Source organism: Microcebus murinus, chromosome 11, assembly GCF_040939455.1.
Source record: "Microcebus murinus isolate Inina chromosome 11, M.murinus_Inina_mat1.0, whole genome shotgun sequence".
Taxonomy (NCBI): Eukaryota; Metazoa; Chordata; class Mammalia; order Primates; family Cheirogaleidae; genus Microcebus; species Microcebus murinus.
The window spans coordinates 29,038,530-29,059,833 of NC_134114.1; the positions used below are offsets into that span (position 1 = coordinate 29,038,530).

General features: G+C 41.7%; 1 protein-coding gene across 1 annotated transcript in view; it reads left to right on the top strand.

The window, feature by feature from the left end:
• EGFLAM (EGF like, fibronectin type III and laminin G domains) overlaps positions 1–21,304 on the top strand; it is a 169,354-nt gene that overhangs the window by 50,799 nt on the left and 97,251 nt on the right. Inside the window, exons 2-4 of the mRNA XM_020290068.2 lie at positions 14,305–14,414; positions 15,504–15,587; positions 20,800–20,826. Of these exons, the coding sequence (XP_020145657.1) occupies positions 14,305–14,414; positions 15,504–15,587; positions 20,800–20,826 (221 nt within the window). The remainder of the gene's footprint in view (positions 1–14,304; positions 14,415–15,503; positions 15,588–20,799; positions 20,827–21,304) is intronic.

Below are 21,304 nucleotides of genomic sequence, written 5' to 3' on the forward strand. Positions count from 1 at the left end.
TCATTTTCTCTGTGGACCATAAAATGCTTCTGTTATATTTTGTATGAGTTCTTTATATGCTAAATGATATTAATCCTTTGTCAGTCTGTAAAGATTTGTCCCCAGGCTATATTTTAACTTTGGTTGTTGTTTTGACAGAAAGAAATGTTTCCAAAAAATTGTTGTATAATCTGTTTATTTTGTGTATGCTTTCTTCCATTAAGAAAAACTTGGCTGGGAGCAGTTGCTCCTGCCTGTAATCCTAGCACTTTGGGAGGCCAAGGCCGGAAGATTGATTGAGGGCAGGAGTCAGAGGTAGCAGTGAGCTATGACGATGACACTGCACTACAACCTGGGTGACAGAGCAAGACCCTCTCTCAAAAAAAAAAAGAGTAAAGAAAAGAAAAACTTAAAAGTAATTATGCCAGGCTGGATAGTGATGAATGGGGACAATCTTCTTGTTTTGTGGCTTTACAAATGTGTATTTTTCTAATTCTTAATCCATCTGGAGTTAAAGTTATGTTGGTGTGCTGTATGAATTAAGGCTAGAAATTGATTTTCTCTTCTAATTTGCTAACCAACTGTCCCAATGTCATCTGTTGAATAATTCTTCCATTCCCCATTGATCCATGGTGTCTTTCTTATCATAAATTAAGTTTTTATACATTCCAGGGCTATCTGTTCTATCCTATTGATCTTCCTGTCCATTTCTATGCCAATACCATGGTGTTTTAATTAGAGTTGAAGGGTGTTTTAAGTCCACTATTTCAGGAGCGAGCCTGGCGGAGCCAGAACAATTATGTGAATGTGAGCATGTGGGCAATGGATACTTAGAAATGCCTGAGAGTTTTGTTCTCCTTGCCCATCTTTGGGCCCTGAAGAGGTCACAGAGTGGTTACTCTTTGTTGAAAGGAGATATTCAGGGATGGAGATGTGTCTCCAGGAGGCCTCCCAGGCATTGAGTCCCCTGGACAGGGCCTAGGTGGGCACTACCTTTGTTTTCCTCTCTGACTCTCATTTTTCTGTATTCCATGTGAAACCTTACTGCCCATGCAAGGGACATGGTTTTTCTTCACACCTTGGCAGAATGCTATTGTTAATCCATAGTGGTAACTTGTTGAGCTCAGGTAGGGCCATGTGACTAGCTCTGGTCAATGAAAGGTGAGTGGTAGTGACTTGTGTCACCTTAAGAGAGAGCACATGGTTCCCCATGCTGGAGATAGAGGCTGCTTCATTAGCAGGGGCCCCACAGTGGGGACAGTGTGGAGGAGAGCCGCAGCCCACGCTTGGCGATTGTGTGCAATGTGAGACAAGTAAATCTTTGCTGTTGTAAGCCACTGTGTTTGGGGGTCATTTGTTATAGTAGCACAACCTAGCTTATCCTGACTGATAGCAGAAGGCTAGTTAAAATATTTAACAATTAGTATAACATGAGCATTAACTAAAATCAAAATAGATACCAGCCCGGACACAGGGGGGGTGCATATAGGATGGTTTAGCCTGCTGCTTATTCAGGTCTTATCATCCCATCTCTTTAAGGTGACTGCATATCTCAAATCTCATTTACTAGGTATTGATTTCGTAGCTTAGACTTTATAGTCTCCAGTGATCTCAGCTTATGTGGTTCCCTTCTCCTCCCTATGACATGATTTGCTTGTGCCAGAAAATAGACAACTCTTCATATCTTATGGTGTCAGTTGCACTTACCTTTTCTCCTTATTGAGACCATAAGTCCTGATAGGCATGGTCTATGTTTCTGAAACGTCTGCCCCTTCACAGGCTCTACCATCATTCATTCCACACATGTAAAGTGCATTTTGTGCTTAAAAAGTTTATGTGTGACATGCTCCTATTATGCTTTCTCAGTCATAAGGTCTCATTGCTCCCAACTGGGCAGACCTGACATAGTTGATTTGAAACTAGAAACAGTCGAGGAAATTGGAGTCTTCCCCGACAGGAGGGATGCTATAGCGCCTGGTGACTGAGAAGCTGGTTTCTGAGGCCAACTAACCTGCATTCCCAGCTGCCACTGATGAGATGTGTGATTGGGGAAAGTTATTTTAATCTCCTTCAGCCTCAGTTTCCCCATTTGTAAAATAGGATTCTTGTGAGGATTAGATGAGAAATTATGTATGAAGTATCTAAAGCATAGAATCTGGTCCTTAAAGCAGCTGTTATTAATATTTATTTTTATTACTAGTATAGCCTGCGGGGGCCCCCTGTTCTTTAGTTGGTTGGTTAAATTTGGCTTGGGCTCCCGTTTCAGGGCTTAGAGCAGCTCTCATCAGATGCAAACACTAAGCTCCCCGTGTTACCCCTGAGGGCCTGGGTTCTCAAGGTGGCCTTGGTTCAAGGTCTACCATGGAAAAGCTACTTAACTTCTCTGTTTCTCAGGTTCCTCATCCCTAAAATAGGACAATAGTAGTGCCTACTGCATAGAGTTGTTGTGAGGATTGATGAGTTAGTACAGCAAAAGCCCCTGGAACTGTAGCTGACATACAATAAGTCGGTTGAATACATTTAGCTACATTCTTCATTTCCACAATTTTGTGATTTTGGTAATTGTTATTGAAGATCCCCTCCACACTGCAGGCTCAATTCCATCACACTCTGCTGTCTTCCAAAGCCTGTGTTCTCTCTCACAACACGCCCCTCACTGCCCCCTGAACACCCTTGGAACACGAGGTCCAATTCAGCTGCTCTCAGTGTTTCTCTTTTGGATAATAACCTTGCCAGGTCAGTTTGCTCCTCAACCCCAAATCTGAGGAAATAAAATGTCTGTCTTTTATGCTGCCTTTTAAGATCTTACTATGAAAGGGTGGAGGGTGGGGGAAGACTTGCTGCTTGGGTCCAAGGAGAGAATGAGCAGGACATGCAGCTGATGTGACATGTGCCAGCAATTATTACTGCCCCTTGTGCTATCTATTTGTTCCTTGCAACGTTCCAATGATTATCCTATCATGTGATCCTGGGAGTCATTGCAAAGGTCCATCTTGGAGACAGAGAGGCCTGTGGTCAAATCCTGACTTCTCCACTTTCTATGATCTTGAATATGTCAAAAAATGTCTGTCCTCAGTTTTGTCACTTGAAAAATAGGTATAATGATACTTCCCTCGCAGAGCTGTAGAACAAATTAGAAAAAGTAACTTACATAATGTGTGCAGCTGAGAGGGTAGAGATCTGCAGTCTAGCTGGCATCCCCTTGTTAAGCCATGAGATGTTGAGACCAAAACTGCCCAGGGTGAGGTAGGGACGTGGGGCAGTTGGGGGAGAAGGGTCAGGAAGAGGTTATACCTGTCACCATGCCTTGTGCCTGGCCTTGGGGTCTGTGTCTGCCATGAAGCAGAATCTTTTTTTTTTATTTGCCTAATCCTATCCTGTGGGCTTGGGGGTAGTGGACTGTCTTTGAAAAATGCCTAAGTGTACCAAGCTTAGAGGCGATGTCCAATAAATTATAGCTATGATCATCCCTAGCAAGTTCATGTGCCAGAACTATGAACCTGCTTTCTTTAAAGTTTCCAGCTTTTTGGGAAAAGGGAGGTGGTTGGCTTCTTTTTTATTTTTAAATGAGAGAATTAATCTCTATTCTCTGAAAGATAGTAAATTTTAAGCCTTTTGTGATCACATACAAGGTCATGTGGCTTATTAATTATTAATATTAAGCTTCATGGTCTACTGAACCAATGGCTTTACTGGGTAGGAGCCACAGGTGAAGACTTGGCAAAATGTTTCTTGCTGCCATCACGAAAATTGCAGAGGCCAGATTCTGGCCCAGCATGAGAGGAAGAGGGAAGCTGCTTCCTCAGGCAAATGTGGGCTAGACACCCCCTCACCAGATGTGCTGCCATATGCTGCCAGAGGCCAGTGCTGGCAGGGGAACAGGAGAGAAACCTGATCCTGGGAACAGGAGAAAGAAGGGAAGGCGTTCTCACCAATGGCTTAGTGTGAGTGGTGGGCACTCAAGGAAGATAGCAGCTTTCTGTTGTTGATTTTCAGGACGTGGGACAGTTCTGCTCCAGGAGGAAGTCTTACCTGGTGAAAGGGTCGTCCCTGCCTTAGGGAAGAAGGTCTTCTTTTGGGATGGTGACAAAAGGAAGGATTTTTTTTTTTCTCCAGTCATTTTATTCTGGGTTAATTTTAGATTTATAGAAGAGTTATGGTGATAGTATAACATGCTCATGTACCCTTCTTTCAGCTTCCTCTTATGTAAGCATCTTATATTACCATGGTACATTTACCAAAACTAAAAACTTAACATTGATATATGCTGTCAACTAAAGTATAGTTCTTATTCAAATTCTACCTCTTTTCCCACTGATATTCTTTTTTCTATCCCAGGATCCAGTCCAGGGTACCACATTGCATTCTGCTGTCATATTTCTGTAGTCTCATTCAATCTGTGGTAGATTTTCAGTCTTTCTTTGTCTTTCATTTGAAGAGTATTGGTCAATTACTTTGTAGAATGTCACTCAAATTTAGGTTTTTCTGATATTTTCTCATGATTAGACTGAGGCATTGTGTTTTTGGCAGGAATACCACAGAGGTGACATGCCCTTCTCATCCCATCATGTTAGGAAACACATAATATCAAAATGGCTTGTCATTAATGATGGTAACCTTGATTATTTGGTTAAAATGGTTATCTACCAGGTTTCTCCCTTTTTGTACTCTCTTTGCTAGAAGTGAGTCACTACATCCAGCCCACACTCAAGGGGAAGGAATTTAAACTCTGCTGTGGACTGAATGTTTGTGTCCCCCAAAATTTGTATATTAAAATCTAATCCCAATGTGATGATATTTGGAGGTAGAGCCTTTGGGAGATAATTAGGTCATGAAGTGGAGCCCTCATGAATAGGGGCTGAAGGGACACAGTTCTGCCCTCCCACCATGGGAGGATACAGTGAGAAGGCGTCATCTATGAACCAGAAAGTGGGCCCTTACTAGACACTAAATCTGCCAGTGCCTTTTTTTGACACAGAATCTCACTCTGTTCCCTAGGCTAGAGTGCCGTGGCGTCAGCCTAGCTCACAGCAACCTCAAACTCCTGGGCTCAAGCAATCCTTCTGCCTCAGCCTCCCGAGTAGCTGAGACTACAGGCATGTGCCACCATGCCCGGCTAATTTTTTTCTAAATACTTTTAGGTGTCCAGCTAATTTATTTCTATTTTTAGTAGAGATGGGGTTTTGCTGTTACTCAGGCTGGTCTCCTGCCAGTGCCTTGCTGTTGGAATTCCCGGCCTCCAGAACTGCGAGAAATACTTTTCTGTGGTTTTTAAATGACCCAGTTTGTGGTATTTTGTTATAGTAGCCTTAACAGAGTAAGATAAGCTCTACTTCCTGAAGGGAATTTGTGGACATGTTAAAACCACCACAGCAATTATTAAATAATAAACATTTTGTGAGATACTTTGAGGCTATGTGAGCGTCCTGTTTCTCAAAGCTTCCCCAACTAATGTTCGTGTTCTGCTATGGATTTTGCCTGCAGCAGCCTTCTCTGCGGTTCTAATGGTGATTCTCTCTCCTAAGGACCCTCAGTGTGGTCACAATAACCCAGAAAGGCCATTCATCTAGCAGTGAGCCAAAGGAGTTCTAGAGGGAGCTGCTTGCAGGTGCCAAGGATGAAGGGGGAGCACAGAAGTCCCTGCCCTCATGGCACTTACATTCCATGTGCTACTGCGGATGGCAGGGAGAGTCATAGCTGGGATATAGAGAGAGGAGTAGTGAATGATGCTCTCAGGATTCTGGACTATGAGGAACATGGGAGGAGGAGGAGATTTGAATGGGGAAGATGATGGGTTCAGTCTGAAATATTTGGCATTTGAGGTGTTTGTGAGCCATCATGGCTGAGATGCCCAGTTAGTTATGCAGAGCTTACTTTAAAAAGATATATTTAGCAGGTGCTTGCGGATGCTATACAAATGGATGAGGTCACCTGGAAGAACAGGACTCAGTGGGGCTCAGTCAGGAGCAGGTGCATGTCAGGTCCATCTGGGGAGCTTATTTAAACTCCATGCAACTGCTTCCTTGAAATACTCCAGAGGGGCATCCTCTCCAGCTGGGGATCACTGCCATTGAGTGTCTACTGTGATGTGTGTTGAAACAATGAGAAGGGTCGGAGCCACTGCACAGCTGGAGAAGAGGGCCCGAGTAGAACTGAAAGCCAGTGCAGCACTGTGGAATTTGGAAGTACATGCCAGGTGGTAGAAAGCACCTGGTTAGGAACTCAACGAATCAAGGTCATAGTTTCAGTTCTTCCAGTTACCTCACGCAAGACATTAGCTTCTCTGAGTTTCCCGTTTCCCCATCACTAAAATCAGAGCTTAGACTAGACCAATGGTTCAGGACCCAGCAGCAGCAGCATCTCCTGGGAACTTGTTAAAGTGCAAATTCTTGGGCCTCCGTCCCTGACTTGCTGAACTAGAAATGCAGGTGGGGACCAGCAGTCTATTATTATTAATACAAGTCTCTCAGGTGATTCTTGATACCTCCAAGGTTTGAGAACTACTGGCTTAGATGAATTTGCAACTCCTTTCTAGCTTTAAAGCTTCTACGCTGTATTCTTGTTCGGATACCTTTGTCAAATTTCGTAGTCTCTGCTTCTTCGCCCTCCCCCAATTGTGAAACCATCTTAAGTATTCAATTTTCCCCTGGGGGAGAATGTGCATATTGTGCATATGCACGCGTGTATATGTGTGCATGCGTGTGTGTGGCTGTGGGTGTGTGTGGTGATAGGAGCTTGGTGAGTGGAGATTTACAGCCTTCCTGCTCGCTTCCTTGTGTGATGTAAGGGAAGTGAGCTTGAGTCAGTGACAGTATAGATGCCACTGTGCGAGCTCCCGCGCAGAGTAGGCACTTCAAAGCTATTTTTTTAGTTTTTTGGGTTTTTTTCTTTTTTTGCCTCAACCTTTTCTAGTATAACTGGAGTTAGAGGTAGCTGGGCCTAGAAGTTGGTTATCTCATTGTTACTCTAATATGTTGTCAATTCTTTGGTGCCAGCACTCTCCAGCATCTGGCATCTGCGTTCCCTTGGGCCAGAGGAAGTCCTCTGTGAGAGCCCTCACAATCAGCTGAGCCCAGTTTGTGAAGCATTGGCCACCCTCTCACCTGAAGGCAAACACAACTAGCAGCACAGTCCACCTTCAGAAGGATAGACACAGGGACAAGGCCACTGATGACCAGGAATAGGGCTTGGGACTATCTGGGCAGGGAATTCTAGGGTCAGGAGTACCCGGGGAGCGGATGGAGCACAGGCTTTCCATAGGCACGTCTTCTCAGCCTGGGACTCCACAATCCCCACACGGGGAGCACTAGTGTGGCTAGAGGGGGATCCAAACTTGTCCTTCTAAAACAGGACACTTGTTTGCCGGGATCTAGGAGGTACTGCCCTGAGAACCTGGTCCAAATGACTCTCTTCTCTCTCACCTTACTACTCTGCAGATACTCCCCATGTGGTATTTAGGAAGAGTATCATAGAATATTAGAGTAAGAGGCACTCTAATTTAGACGTCATCTAATTCAACCCATGGGTTAGGAAATGAGGAAACTAAGGCACTCAGAAATGGTGGCTTACTCTCTGGAATTATACTTTGGAACAATGGATTACTCTTTGGAATTACACTGTGGAGTGGCAGATCAGATTTTGGAATTATACTATGGAATGATGGGTTACATTCTAGAATGGTAGATTTCAAAGGGAAGCATGATTGTGATGTGAATGGTAACTGCTTCACAAAGAAGTCATCAGGGCTCTGGAAAACACTTCCTGCTGCTCCTCAGTGTCTGAGAATTTCTTTAATCCCTGGGTAACTAGAACAAACACTGTTCTATTACTTAAACCCACATTTTCACTGCTGCCTTGAAGGCATTACCTTGGAAGTAGCTCTAGTGGGCACATATTTTTGGTTACATATTCATAGTGTTGCGTAGCAATTACAGTTGGAACAGGCTTCAAAAAGATGGAAATATGGTTTTTGTTTTCCTATTCAGAATTTTCTATGTTTAGTTAGTCTGGGCATTTTCCATTGCATCAGTGAATGTAACTTGGTTCATTCCATGAAAATCAAATAACTAAAAAGCTAGCAATGTATTTCTGTCACAGATGATATTTTTGTTCGCATTTGGAAGTGTTTTTATGAATTGTATTACAAAACTAATTGAATCAGAGATGAATTTTGCTTAGGAAGTTAAAGTATTTTATGAAATAAAATTATCATAAGAAATTGACCTAATTATTCAGAAGTTTCTAATGTAGAAGCCTCATGCAGTTTTGAAAGTCCTCCAAAGAAGAAAGCTCAAGAATACAGCTCCCTCATGGCAAAGAAACACACTTTTTCTTTCTTTCTTTCTTAGGAAGTATAGCTTTTAGCTTACAGAAACAGCTTCAGGTTATATTGTATAAATGCATTATACCAGTTGCAAAGGCTATGTTTCTTCAAAACTAGTTTTCTATTATGTAACATTTTTCCCGTCATTTGGAACCATTGTTGGTGAAATATGAAGGTTATTTTTGTATTTAACTGCATAAATCTTACTTGTCCCGTGTGTAAGTGGCCTACTACTTAGATTTTGTTTTTAACATTGAGGAAACACTAGTATGTTTCAGTATCATAATACATAGGATGCCGGAAGACTTCAGAGTTATAATCATTATCAAATATTTTTTTGTTTCATTACGAGTTTTTGGAGAGTGCAACTTGGGCTTTACTTGCCCTATTCAAAGATTTGCTTTTTCCTAGTGACTCAGAGATTGCAGAGAGGTGAGGACAGTCTCACTGTGGCTTTCTTCTTTTCTTTCTCTCTGGTAGCTGAAAGAGATTTAGAGAATTACTTCGATCTACTCATCCATGTCAGGACTATCCCCCAGTGTCTCCGCATCTCTGATGCTGATACCACCCCATGTGTGATGACTTTGTCTGATGGTTTCTCTGGCCTTCTCATGTCCACCACTTTTCCATGCCTGGGGGAGGGCCCACTGTGTGGTTTTCTCCTGCCTTTAGCCTGCCCCCATCCATACACGCCCCAGTAATCATACAATCCACGTGTAAACAATATGCTCGCTCTGCGAACACAGCTTCAGACGGGGCCCGGCTGGAGACCTGGCCCATGGTAAAGAAGGCTTCAAACAAACACACAAAGAGAAAAAGGCTGTCCTCGAAATGCAAACGTCACTTCAGAAGGCCTCTGATACTTTCTTCTAACCGCCATTCACACACCCCTTCTACGCACGAGTTGTAGGGCCCCAAACACACATTCTCCAGAAAAGGCTGTGGAACCCGTGGAGGGAAACTGCATCCTGAGGGTCCAGGGATGGCGAATAGGTTCCACGGCACGCACAGCTCTCAACAGTTAGCAGGGCAGCTCCAGGCACAGGGCTGAGGAGGATTCTGAGGAGAGGATGGATAGAGCGTGGCCGATTTGATGGTTATGTCATTTACCAGGATTGTCAGAGATGCTCGGGTTGAAAAGAAAGATGATGAATTTAGTTCTGTCATGTTGAACTTGAGAGGCCCACTGACATCCGGGTCTGCTTGGTATTTGAGCAGACAGGCCTGCCTTTCTGAACGGGAGAGGCCAGGCTGGAGAAATAGATTTGGGACTGACAGCATCTGTGCGGTAGTGACCGGCAGGGAGGAGTGTACAGTGGGAGCCAACAAGGGGAGGCAAAATTGTCAAGAGCACAAGTGAGAGGAAGAACATCCCTGCCTGGCTCCTCATTGTCTCTGCCTCCTTCTGTCCCACTGATAAGATCTTTAGCCAACAGACTCTAGACCTCAGTTTCTTCACCTGTAAAGTGGGCCTAATATCTTCAACCTTTACTGCATAGTGTTGTGAGGATCAGTTGACTTCTGGTCAATGTGGTGGGTTGAACAAGCATATTTACTCCTCACCTCTTCTGTCCCCACTAAAATGCTTGTAAACTGGGGGAAAGAACATTAACCAGCAGGACAAAGGAAATGGATGAAGATGGTAGCAATAGCATGTTAGAAACCAAAATTCACGTGGACAAGTAGCAACTGATTTAGAAACCTAAGAAAGGTGATTTATAGGCCAGCAGTGAGGATAATGTCAGAGGATAGCTAATGCTTTAGCAGTGCTTCAAAATTACAAAGGTGTGCACATCTCTCTCTCTCTCTCTCTCTCTCTCTCTCTCTCTCTCTCTCTCTCTCTCTCTCTCTCTCTCTCTCTCTCTCTCTGTGCCCAGATAGATCTCCCTCTTTCCAAAGAAATGAATGTCAAGTGGTAAAGATACTGGTACATTGTATGGACAAACCACACTTTATCCCTTTACTGATGAGCAGTTAGGTTGTTTCCAGTAAAAAAAAAGAATCAAAGAAAGGTTTAGGTAAAATAAAAGTACAAACTTCTTGAAGATAAGATACAATAACATCAGAATGGTTGTTACCCCTGGAAGAGAAGAAGGAAGGAGAAAGACAGTATGGAGTTTTAGCTGTATTTTATTTAGCTTTATTTTCTTTTTTAAAAAATATTTGAAAATGCAAATAATAATTGTAGCATTATATACCTGTTATTACATGTTTATTTATATATTATTATATGTGTATTTGTTTATTTTAACAGACTGTGAGACATCACTTTTTAGAATCAGAACTCACCTAGAGAATCCAGGGCAGGTCCAGCAACACATTTTGCAAAATCCTGTTCTAGATTACGACCAGCCACCAAAGTAGGAAGGAGCAAGAGGATTGCATGTTCTGTGTCCTTTACAGGACCAGGTCCTCCTCCAACAGCACTTCAGTCACTGTCCACTGACAATTCCATGTGGCATTGTTTATGGCACTAATAGCCTCCGTCCTGGGCACCTTCGGTTTGTTGTGATGGGTGACTTGGGACATGAGTATACTGTATTATGCAGGTGTATTACCTTTTATTGTTGAGAGCTAAAAGATCTGCATCATTAATTGCAAACTATTTTTAGCCTTACTACTGAATGCAGAGAAGCAGACTGCAGACATGAGACAGCACCATTGGCTCTAACCCCACAGCAAACTTCCTGAATTGTTGTTTTGTGGATTTCCGTTAGCACCCAAGGAGCGCAGTTACACCTGCACTCGTGAGACTTGATCTTTGGGCGTAAAAATACTTTTGAACTTAATTTTTTTGAACTATGAAAAATTATATAAGAGCATTCTGGAAAACTTGTCAAATAGAAGAAACTATGGGGGAAAACCTCCTTAATCTCAGCTACCCTAATGTAACAATTAGTCTTTTTCTCTTGCCTTCAAGTTATTTTTCAAGTGAATCTATTATATGACCATAATAATAGTATTAGCAGTGACTGGGTATACTTTTTAGGTTAAAACCACAAGATAATTTTGCTGTGGTGTGATACAAGCCTTGTTTTTTAAATAAACTTTATTTTGAAATAAATTTAGATTTATAGAAGAGTTGCAAAGTTAGTAGAGAGAATCCATATACACCTTTCACCCAGTTTCTCCTTGTAGGGATAAAACATTAACCAGTGGTAGTGCTAACTAGTAATAGTACAATACTATCAACCAAACCATGGTCTTCATTTGGATTTTACTGGTTTCCCCTGTAATGTCGTTTTTCTGATCTAGGGTCCAATACAAGATACTACTTTGTGTTTAGGTAAATCTCATGTTAATGTTTGTATACCAGTGCATCCAGGTGATACACCAAAATTGACTTATTACCCTGTTTCTAAATATTTTGATTATAAATGGTTTCTCTATATCAGAAGTGACACTATTAAAATGAAGAACATCTGCATGTGGATAGCCTTCTCTCCTTTTAGATTTCTTTCCTTACGGCAGACTAGAATCACACTTCTAGGAGCCCAAGGATAGGAATGGATTGACAGCTCTGGATGTCATTGCACATTGCTGAACTGTCTTCCAAAATGCCTACGTACTCATTTACACTGGTGAGGGCCTACTTCCTGGTTCATAGACTGCCATCTTCTTGCTGTGTCCTCATATAGCACAAGGGAAGGGGGAGCTCTCTGAGGCCAGGCTCATTTATAAGGGCACTAGTCCCAGAGAGCTCCACTCTCAAAACCTAATCACCTGCCAAGGCCCCATCTCCAAACACCATCACATTGAAGACTAGGCTTCAACATATGAATCTGAAGTGGAGGGAGACAAAAACATTCAGTCTATATAGCATTTGTATATTTTGGATAGCAGCACTTTATCTGATATGTCTTTTGTAAATATCTTCTCCCAGTTGGTGGCTCGTTTTTTCATTTTCTGAGCAAAAATTCTGAAGTGGTAATACTCAGACCTGGTGAGACTGAACATTCTCATACAATACCAAAACCTCCTAAGTTGGTTAATTCTCTAGACTTAAGTTTGTGTACACAAAAAGGTATATATACAGATGTTCTTTTCAGCATTATTTTTAACAGTGAAATTTTGAACCCAACCTAAATGTCAATCAATGGAGTAATAGTTAATGTATATGCATGCTCTGGATAGCAGAGTTTTGGGCTATCCAACCTGCCACTACCCTTTTTCTGTGATTCTATCCTCTTTTTGGGTGCCTTGTTGAATGTGGACGGTCTTGGTAAAACAACAATTCCCAGGACTCCTCTCATTCTGTCACTTCTCAGTTTGGAAACTGGGAATCTTTCTTCTCTTGCCCCTTGGTTGAGCCAAGAGGAGGTCACACGACCAAATTCTGGCCAATCAGATGGTACTTTCACTCTTGAACCAAGGCAGAGCCAGAGATATCATTGAGGATTAAATCCCCAGGCGGTGACAGTCGTAGTTGTCTATGGGACACATGGAGCCTCCTGGCCTCACAGTACTTGCTAAGTGACACCATTGAGCCTCTGTTACTTGGTCCACCAGAAAAACCTTGGGTTCTGTCATTAAAAACATTGATGGGAGACCCCAGCAGCATTCCAATAAATAGAAACATCAGATCTCTGTGAATTGCAAAGTATCTTAACTGATACGCTATAGAATTCTATGCAGTAGTTAAAAAAAAAAGCTCATCAGGGGATATTAATAAGTGCAAAATCAAAAGGCAGAATATTCATTCACTTAAGGAATGCTTATTGTGCTCCTACTGTTTAGTAGTCTCTGTACTCTGAACAGGACAGACCTGGTTCCTGCCCTCATGGAGCATGATTTAAAATAGCAAAATACTGGAAATAAATTGTGTCTAACAGTAAGGGAATGACAAATACTGTCTATTATGGCTCATGCATAATATAGAAGCATTTACAGCCATTAACAATAATGATTTTAATGACAGTAAAATGCTGTCTATCCTATATACATAATACCAAGTGAAATAAGATTTAGAATTATGAATATATATGTATATATACACAATCACTATATATAATAAACACAACCATTTATATACACACAATTAAGTATCCCAATTCCAAATATCTGAAATGTGAAACTCTCCAAAATTTGAAACTTCTTGAGTACCACATGATGATGCTCAAAGGAAATGCTCATTGGAGCATTTCAGATTTCAGAGTTTTGGATTTGGGTAAGTATAATGCAAATATTCCAAAATATTAAAAAAAATCAGAAATCTGAAACACTTCTTGTGCAAGCATTTTGGATAATGGATACTCAACCTGTATAGGCATGCATGCCCGTGCACACACAGACACAGAATGAAACACAGAATTTTAAAAACACAGAATTTTAAAACATTGCATGTGACCAAAAGGAGGTACACCAAAATGCTGACAGGACTCATTTCTAAATGGTAGAATTATTAATATATGTGATTTTTTGAATTTTCTAGATTTTTGCAATCTGTTGCAAATCAGCATCTGTTGTTTTAGAATTTATTGTTTATAATTCTAGAATTACTTAAGGCAGGTATGTATTAAAACATTAAAAAATTTTTAAATCCCATTTTATACTTAACCATATTTTTGAAAAGTCCCACAATAAAAATATACTAGGTATATAAGCAGACACATCTATGTTATGTATATATAAAAGTATATATTATTGGGTAAATAAAAATGTGTCATCTTCTGGACTGCTAGAGTCCAGTCAGATGTGTTCATCATCTATACTACCCAGAATCTCCCTTTGCTGGTCCCTGACCTATTAGAAGTCACCCAAGGGACTGAGGACAATAGTTGGGCTGATTTCTCTACTAATGCCAGGTTGGGAGAGGATAGCAAAGTTAGGGGGGTCATCTGAGACAGGTATGGTATATCAGAGAGATGGCTGCAATTCTGGCCTGTGGAATTATTTTTAAGTGTGCGCTCCATCTGTAAGAACACACCCTTAGATCTTGTGTGAGTATCCTCAAAGTGGGAATGCGTGGAGCTTCTAACACAGTCTCTTTTGTTTGGAGGCAGGCAAGATAGGGCCTCCTCTTGTCATCACGCTGGGCGCCGTGAACTGTACAGCTTTCAGCATCCAGTGGAAAATGCCACGGCATCCTGGGAGCCCCATCGTTGGGTACACTGTGAGTACATGGGCATGGGGACTGCAGTGGGTGTCGGGTGACTGTACATCCTTCTCATCCTTGCTTCTCCACGTATCAGTCCTCCCATACTAATAACTGCTCCATTGTTCTTCCGTGAAACTAGAAGGTTTCCCTTTGAAGAGCATTTTTTAAGTGCCCTGAACACATCTACATTAATCAGTTAGGATCTATCCAGTCCTTTCTCTGTTCAGCTACAGTAAAATATAATATAAGCCAAGCAGAAGGCATGGTTCCTGCTATCAAACTGCCTGTAGTCAAATTTGGAGAATAAAACAGAAGCATGGAAAATAAATAATAGGGAATCACTGTGGAATGAATGTTGTCAAGAAGTACAAAATAATGAAAAATCTGAATTAAAGTCAATGGGTGACAAAGTGGAGCAAGGAACAGAGAAGGCATTCTTCTCCATCAGAGCTGTAAACTGGGCTGATTTCAACCAAAATATTTTCTTTGAACGGTGTTTTTAGAAATGAGTCAACTTAACATTTGTACTCCCATAATATGCTGAAATAAAAAAAAAGAAAAAACTGTTAGATACTATAAAAAAAAAAAAGAAATGAGTCAACTTTTAGAAGTCAGAATATTTCAGGTGAATATTGGGAGTTCTGAAATCTCTGGGATACGGGGAGAGCTGGCCAGGCTGGGCCCACATTCCTATGGGGCACCAAGCCCCCCATAACACCACAGTCCCACCACCTGCTACTGTCTCCATTTCGCCAAGGGACAGGAGCCCTTGTCCTGTCATCTCCTTCAAGTGGAGAAATATATTTCTGGACACACATTGTCTCAAATTGGGCAAGTGGAAGATGACCTAGAAGGTCATGATTTAGGAAAAGATAAGAAGAGCCAGGTCCATCTCACTTCTCTGATCTGTGTCTTCCCCCCTGGCCTCCATAGGCTTCTGAGTTTACGACTCCACCAGATATGCCTGATGTTTGTCCCCATGGAACTAGTGCATGTGCGGTGGGGTGATATGCCTCAGAACCCCCTGGCATGGTGAGTGTGATTCAAACCTCTGATCTTAGGTGCTGGCTCTGCTCTCACCCAGGGTGTCTGCATCTTTTCCAGGTCTTTTACTCTGAGATCGGCGCAGACAAATCCCTGCAGGAGCGGTCACACCATGTGCCTCTCAGCTGGGACACCCCCACCACGGTGAGTCTTTCCATCCTGCAGCCCCTCAAAGGCACTCGGGTGCCTGGCATTTCGGGGATATTCAGTTGGGTTGCCAATCTGGTGTGTGTGCTGCTGCACATGTACTACTAATAACTGATGCTCGTAAGTCCTTTGGAATGTCCAAATGTCTTTCGTGTACATTACCTCCGTACCAACCCATCTAGGCAGGCATCTGATGCAAGAGTCCTGGTGTAAATGCTCCCACCCTGCTCTCAAGCCCATTTTACCATGCAGGGAACCAGCCACCTCACAGCTGTTTCTCCCCCTTCTTTTCTGCCTAAAGTTCAGTTCTGATTTTTTTTTTTTTGAAATCTCAATAAAGCTTTATAAATAAATAGGAGCCATTCGTATTTTCCCAGCTGCCTGAAGACATAATGCAGAAGGAAAGGATATAATTTGGAATGTATGTTGAAACGGCCCAGGTTGTTTATTTTTCTTTTCAAGCCCAGCACCCTGTCCTTCCGCTAACCAATTGTTGGTGCCTCATCTATTTCTTTTCTGTTTCCTTTCAAGATCTCTCAGGGTGAATTTTTTGCCTTAGGCACCATCTGGGTTCCTTTCTTTCCCTCTCCCGGCCTTCCCTGTTCCACTGCTACCCCAGGCTGCAGCCCGCTGAATTGCTCTACAACAGTTCGCACCAGTGCGCATAATGCTGTTGCCTGGTGGTGGAGGTGATGTTTGCAACCCCATCTCATCAGCGCCTGCTGAGTGCAGCGCCTAGTCTGAAGCCTGTTTGTCATCCAGGATAAGTAGCATAGCTATCACTTTTGGAGGTCTCTTACCTGCCAGGTGCCATCCCTCATGCTTTACATTCGCTTTGCCATTTAATCTTCACAACTATCCTATGACCTCATTTTACTGACAAGGATGATGAGACTCAGAGAGGTGAAGTAACTTTCCTCAAATCGTGCACGAGCAAGTAACAGCATCAACTGTAAACCACGGGCTGACTGCCCTCTGAGCCCCTGCCCTTGCTAGTTTTACCAAAGCTCTCATGACTCAGAGGGAATAGATGCACAGCTTGCTTTTTTTTTATTTTTTATTTTGCAGGACATGCTTTTCATCTCAAAATAGGCTTTAAGCACCCCTCATTAGCCGCAGAAGCCCTCTGCCCCAGCCTCTATGGTTTACTCTATCCTCAGAGGGGGAGACTGGGTTGGCCCCATCTAGGAAACCACAAGTTGAGAGCTTTCCTTTCCCCTCAACTGTCTTGGAACTTTCAACAAGCCCAGTGACCCCACCAAGGTGCCGCATCACCCCAGCAGTGTCCCTAGTTGCCCTGCCTTGTGTCCTGCAGGGCTCACTGCTTGGGCTGGAGCACAGCCCAGGCATCGAGGGTGTAGTGCTGGTGACAGATGCCTTGCCTCTGGGCAGAGCCTCTGAATTGAGATCCTGCCCATTCCATAGAACCTGGCCCCCAAACTGGCATCTCTGTGAAGGTCACTGCCATAGAAACATAGAACAGAGGGCTGGGAGGGAGACCAGCGCTCTGGGCTTCTGGACCTGCTTATAGCTTCGGTAATGTTGGCCGTAGTCACTTAACCTGTCTAAACCTCAATGTTTTCCCATGTAGGGGGTATAATTATTTATACAGTTGTGAGGACCAAATAAAATCATGTTTATAAAAGCCTATGGGAAAATATAAAAAGCCACATAGATGTTAGTTATCATTCCTGATGACTTTTATGTTACCTATATTCTCTCCATTATCTAATCCTAGGCATTAGTGTATGCTATCAAATTCTAGCATTTGATTATCTTGCTGATTTCAACAAACTTGCATAGTGCTACTCTATGCCCCACAAGACAACACACAGTCCTTATTTGGGGGTAGCATTCAGTCCTGTTGGGAGAACCACACCCATATTGATCAAACAACTGGGGAGCAACGTAAGACCAGACGTCATTAACATACCATATAGTAGACAGGTTTAAAGAGGGAGAGATGAGTGTGGGAAAGAGTGGTCAAGAGGTAAAACTTGGGGCTGGGCATTGAGGCAGGGAACTTTCTGAAAAGACATACTTGAGGGAGGGGGCATCCTAATTGGAGAGAATGGTTTGAACTCAGGGAATGAGCATGGATGTGTGCATACATGCCCGTCTGTGTGTTTGGGGGAGGGCTGGCAGAGTTGCAGAATATACAGAATGGAGAGAGGAAGTAATGCCTAGCCCGGGCATGGGGAACCTGCAGCCTCAAGGCCACATGTGGCCTTCCAGGTCCTTAAGTGCAGCCTTTGACTGGATCAAAATTTTACAGAATAAATCCTTTTTATTAATACATTTTCGTTTGTCTTTTATATTTTTATTTTATTTTTAAAATGAATGTCTTTAAAATACAACAGAATAACATAAGTTTCATGATTTAGTTCTCACTTCCCCTGCTTGACTGGTGCTCTTACCGCATGAGGCTGATTGGCGTGAGTTTATGGGGGTCGAGTACACCAGTCTGTTATAAGCTTTGGACAACTGTGCACTGTGTTATTGTTTGAGTGGAATTTGTGAATAGTTGTACAGCTTGACTGTATTTTTTAGTTCCATCTGCTTAGCAATGCATCATTTCAAAGAAGACCAAGAGAGCACTGAAGGAAGAACACAGATTTTTTAGTGAGGATTGGGAATTGCAATATTATCTTGTTTCTGCTAAAGATAAGATGATTTGCTTGCTTTCTGATACTGTAATATCAACATGAAAGAAATTCAATGCTCATCAGCATTATAACACTCAAAAGAACCACAAATATTTTAAATTAGAAGAAGAAAAGTGAAAGGTTGCATTGCAGAAATTAAAAGATGAAAAGCAAAACCAAAGACAATTTTTTAAAGCAGCAATAAGACCTGGAAATAATGCCACTGAAGCAACTTATAAAGTAGCTTATATACTTGGGGGGGAAAGGAAGCCATTTAGTGATGTAGAAATTGTGAAAGAATGCATTGTCGAAGTTGTAGGATGCGTAGACCCCAACAGTGTTTCAAGGTAGAAACAACTGCCTTTTTCAATGAGAAGCATAACTGATCAGCAGCATGAATTAGCCTTCAACTTAACAGAACAGCTTCATGCAATACTTCAAAAGGAAAATATATAGTATTCAATCACTTTGGATGAATAAGCTGATACTACTGACTCTCTGCACAGGTTGTATTCTTCATTCCCATCTTAACAGAAGATTTTCTTTGCTACAAAGAGTTACTCGTGCTTTGGGCACTCTTGCTAACAAAACACAGGGAATAGATATCTTCAACAACTTTCAAGATAAATGTCCTGAAGTTTGACAAATTTTGGTAAATTTAGTGAGTGTATGTACAGATGGTGCACCTTCCATGACAGGAAATCATGAAGGGTTTATTGCACAGACAAAAAAAATATTAAAAGATTCAGATACTCTCATTTGCCTTCATTGCATCTTGCATCAGCAAAATCTCTGCGCTAAAGCTACTATTTTAAGTGACACTTTGCAACAAATTATAAGTATTGTTAACTATATTTGTGCAAATGCAACAGCACACAGTCGGTTTCATTACATGCTGAAGTTGAAAGATGGGGTATTTAGTGTGAATTTACTGTATCATTCCAAAGTGCATTGGCTATTACAGAGACAGGAGTTAGGCAAAATTTTATGTCTGCAAGAACAGATAGTTAAATTTTATGAAGAACAGAATCAACAATGTGAATTACTGAGAGAAGATTTCTGTAGGAATGCAGCATTTCTGTGTGATATGTCAAATCAAAATGACTCGAATATTTCTTTGCAAGGTAAAACTAAGTCTATATATGCTACGTGGCAAAAAATTCAAGCATTTTTTAAAAAGCTATCTTTTTTCAAAACACTTCTTCAAAAGGGAATTTCATATAAACACTTTCCTCGGTTAGCAAAGGTCATTGATGAGCAGGATGACATATGTAAATCATTTGAAGAATACACAGCTGTTATATAAACCTGTTATATAAATTGGAGAATACAATGAAAGTTTCACTGACTTTGAGAATCATGACATCACGCTCAAACTAGCATTTAAGCCTCACCTATTTGATATCACCAAGGTACCTAAAGAATTGAGCTCTCAATGGATGATATTTTAAAGTCATTGTTTGATGCTAAGAAAGATCCAATTGGAATATGGCAAAATGTAGCCGTATACCCATGCCTTCAGCAACATGCCCCCAAAATGCTTTATTACTTTTCAACCACTTATTGCTGTGAATCTGCACTCTCCTACCTAACCCAAATCAAGATGCCCGTAAGATCACAAATGACTGGTACCCATATAGAAGATCAACTGAAACTGTGGACCTCCATGCTGCAACCAAATATTCAAATGCTTTTCAACAAAAAGCAGACACAATTAAGTCACTAAAATGTTATTTAACTTTAAAATTAACAGTTTCCATTTTTGAAATTATTAAGTACATAATAGATTTTTAGAAAATAATGTACATTTTTAAGTATATCTAATTGAAGTTTTTTGAATGAGGCCTTATTTGATTATAGCTAAATTAATGCAGCCTTCCAACATGAAAAGGTTCCCCACCCCTGGCCTAGACATAAAGGCAGTGAGTGAACAAGAGAGGAGGGAGGGAGTCTGGTATAACAGGGTGGGTTCTGGATTCAGAGAACTTGTGTTCAGATCTCTGCATTTTAACAAGCCAGCTGTATAACCTCACTGGGCCTCAGTTTCCTCATCAACATAACTGGTATTCTAATAATATCCACATCATAGGTGGTATGTCTGTGGTTCCCAAATTGTGTGCCAGGGTGCTCCAGGGCTCTGCAGCAGGCTCACAGGGGCAGAGTGGAATATTTGGCATGTTTTGAGGAAAAGGGCAACATCTGTGTGAACTACTACTACTACGAAGTTTTTGTTTGTAACTACTTAATAAATGAAACTGTTAGGCATTTCTTTTTGCTGAGACACTAAGGGTGCCATGAACAGAGAAAGTTTGGGGGAACCTCGGTGCTATATCATATCCTCCTATTGAATAAGGAGGTTATAAATATGAAATGAGGTAATGATTGCAGAGCCCTTATCTCAGTACCTGGCACAGAATAAGAACTTAGTAAGTGGTCAATATAATTCACATTGCAAAGATTTGCTGCCCTTGGCTGCACATAGTGGAAGGGGTAGGCTCTATGGGTTCATTTTAGTCCCACAAGTTTTCTTTTCATGTTGCTTCTGTTTTTTTTTTCCTTTCCAGGGACAACCTGATCATCAGACAATTTTTGTAAGTATGTTTTAGAAAAGTTAACCCCCTGTCCCAACCTAGGATTCAGGGAGTCTCTTGTCCTCAGAACGTGGTTTTCTTGCACCTCCCTCTTACTGTTAAGGCCAATGGACGGTGCTAGGTTGTGGTGTAAGCAGTGACTGCTGAGTATACAAGGTGAGCCTTTGTCCTCGCGTGTGCTCCCTCATCTCATATGGCAGAGTAAGGTTAAGGGGACCACCTTTAAAGTCTGAAAGTAATTTGAGCTCTGTTCCAAGATCAGGTGAAACAGATAGAAAAGGAGAGAAAATATTTAACTAGTAAGAAACACTCTGAAGTGGTTCCCACCCCTTTAATCCCCTTTTCTTACTCCCTCACCCCTTCCGACAATTCCAGATTGTATTTTCAATAAGAAAGGACCCATCACCTTAAAAAAAGGTTGATATGATTTTCTGGATTGAATGCCAAACGAGGGAGTGGGTTGATGAATGGTTAGTAA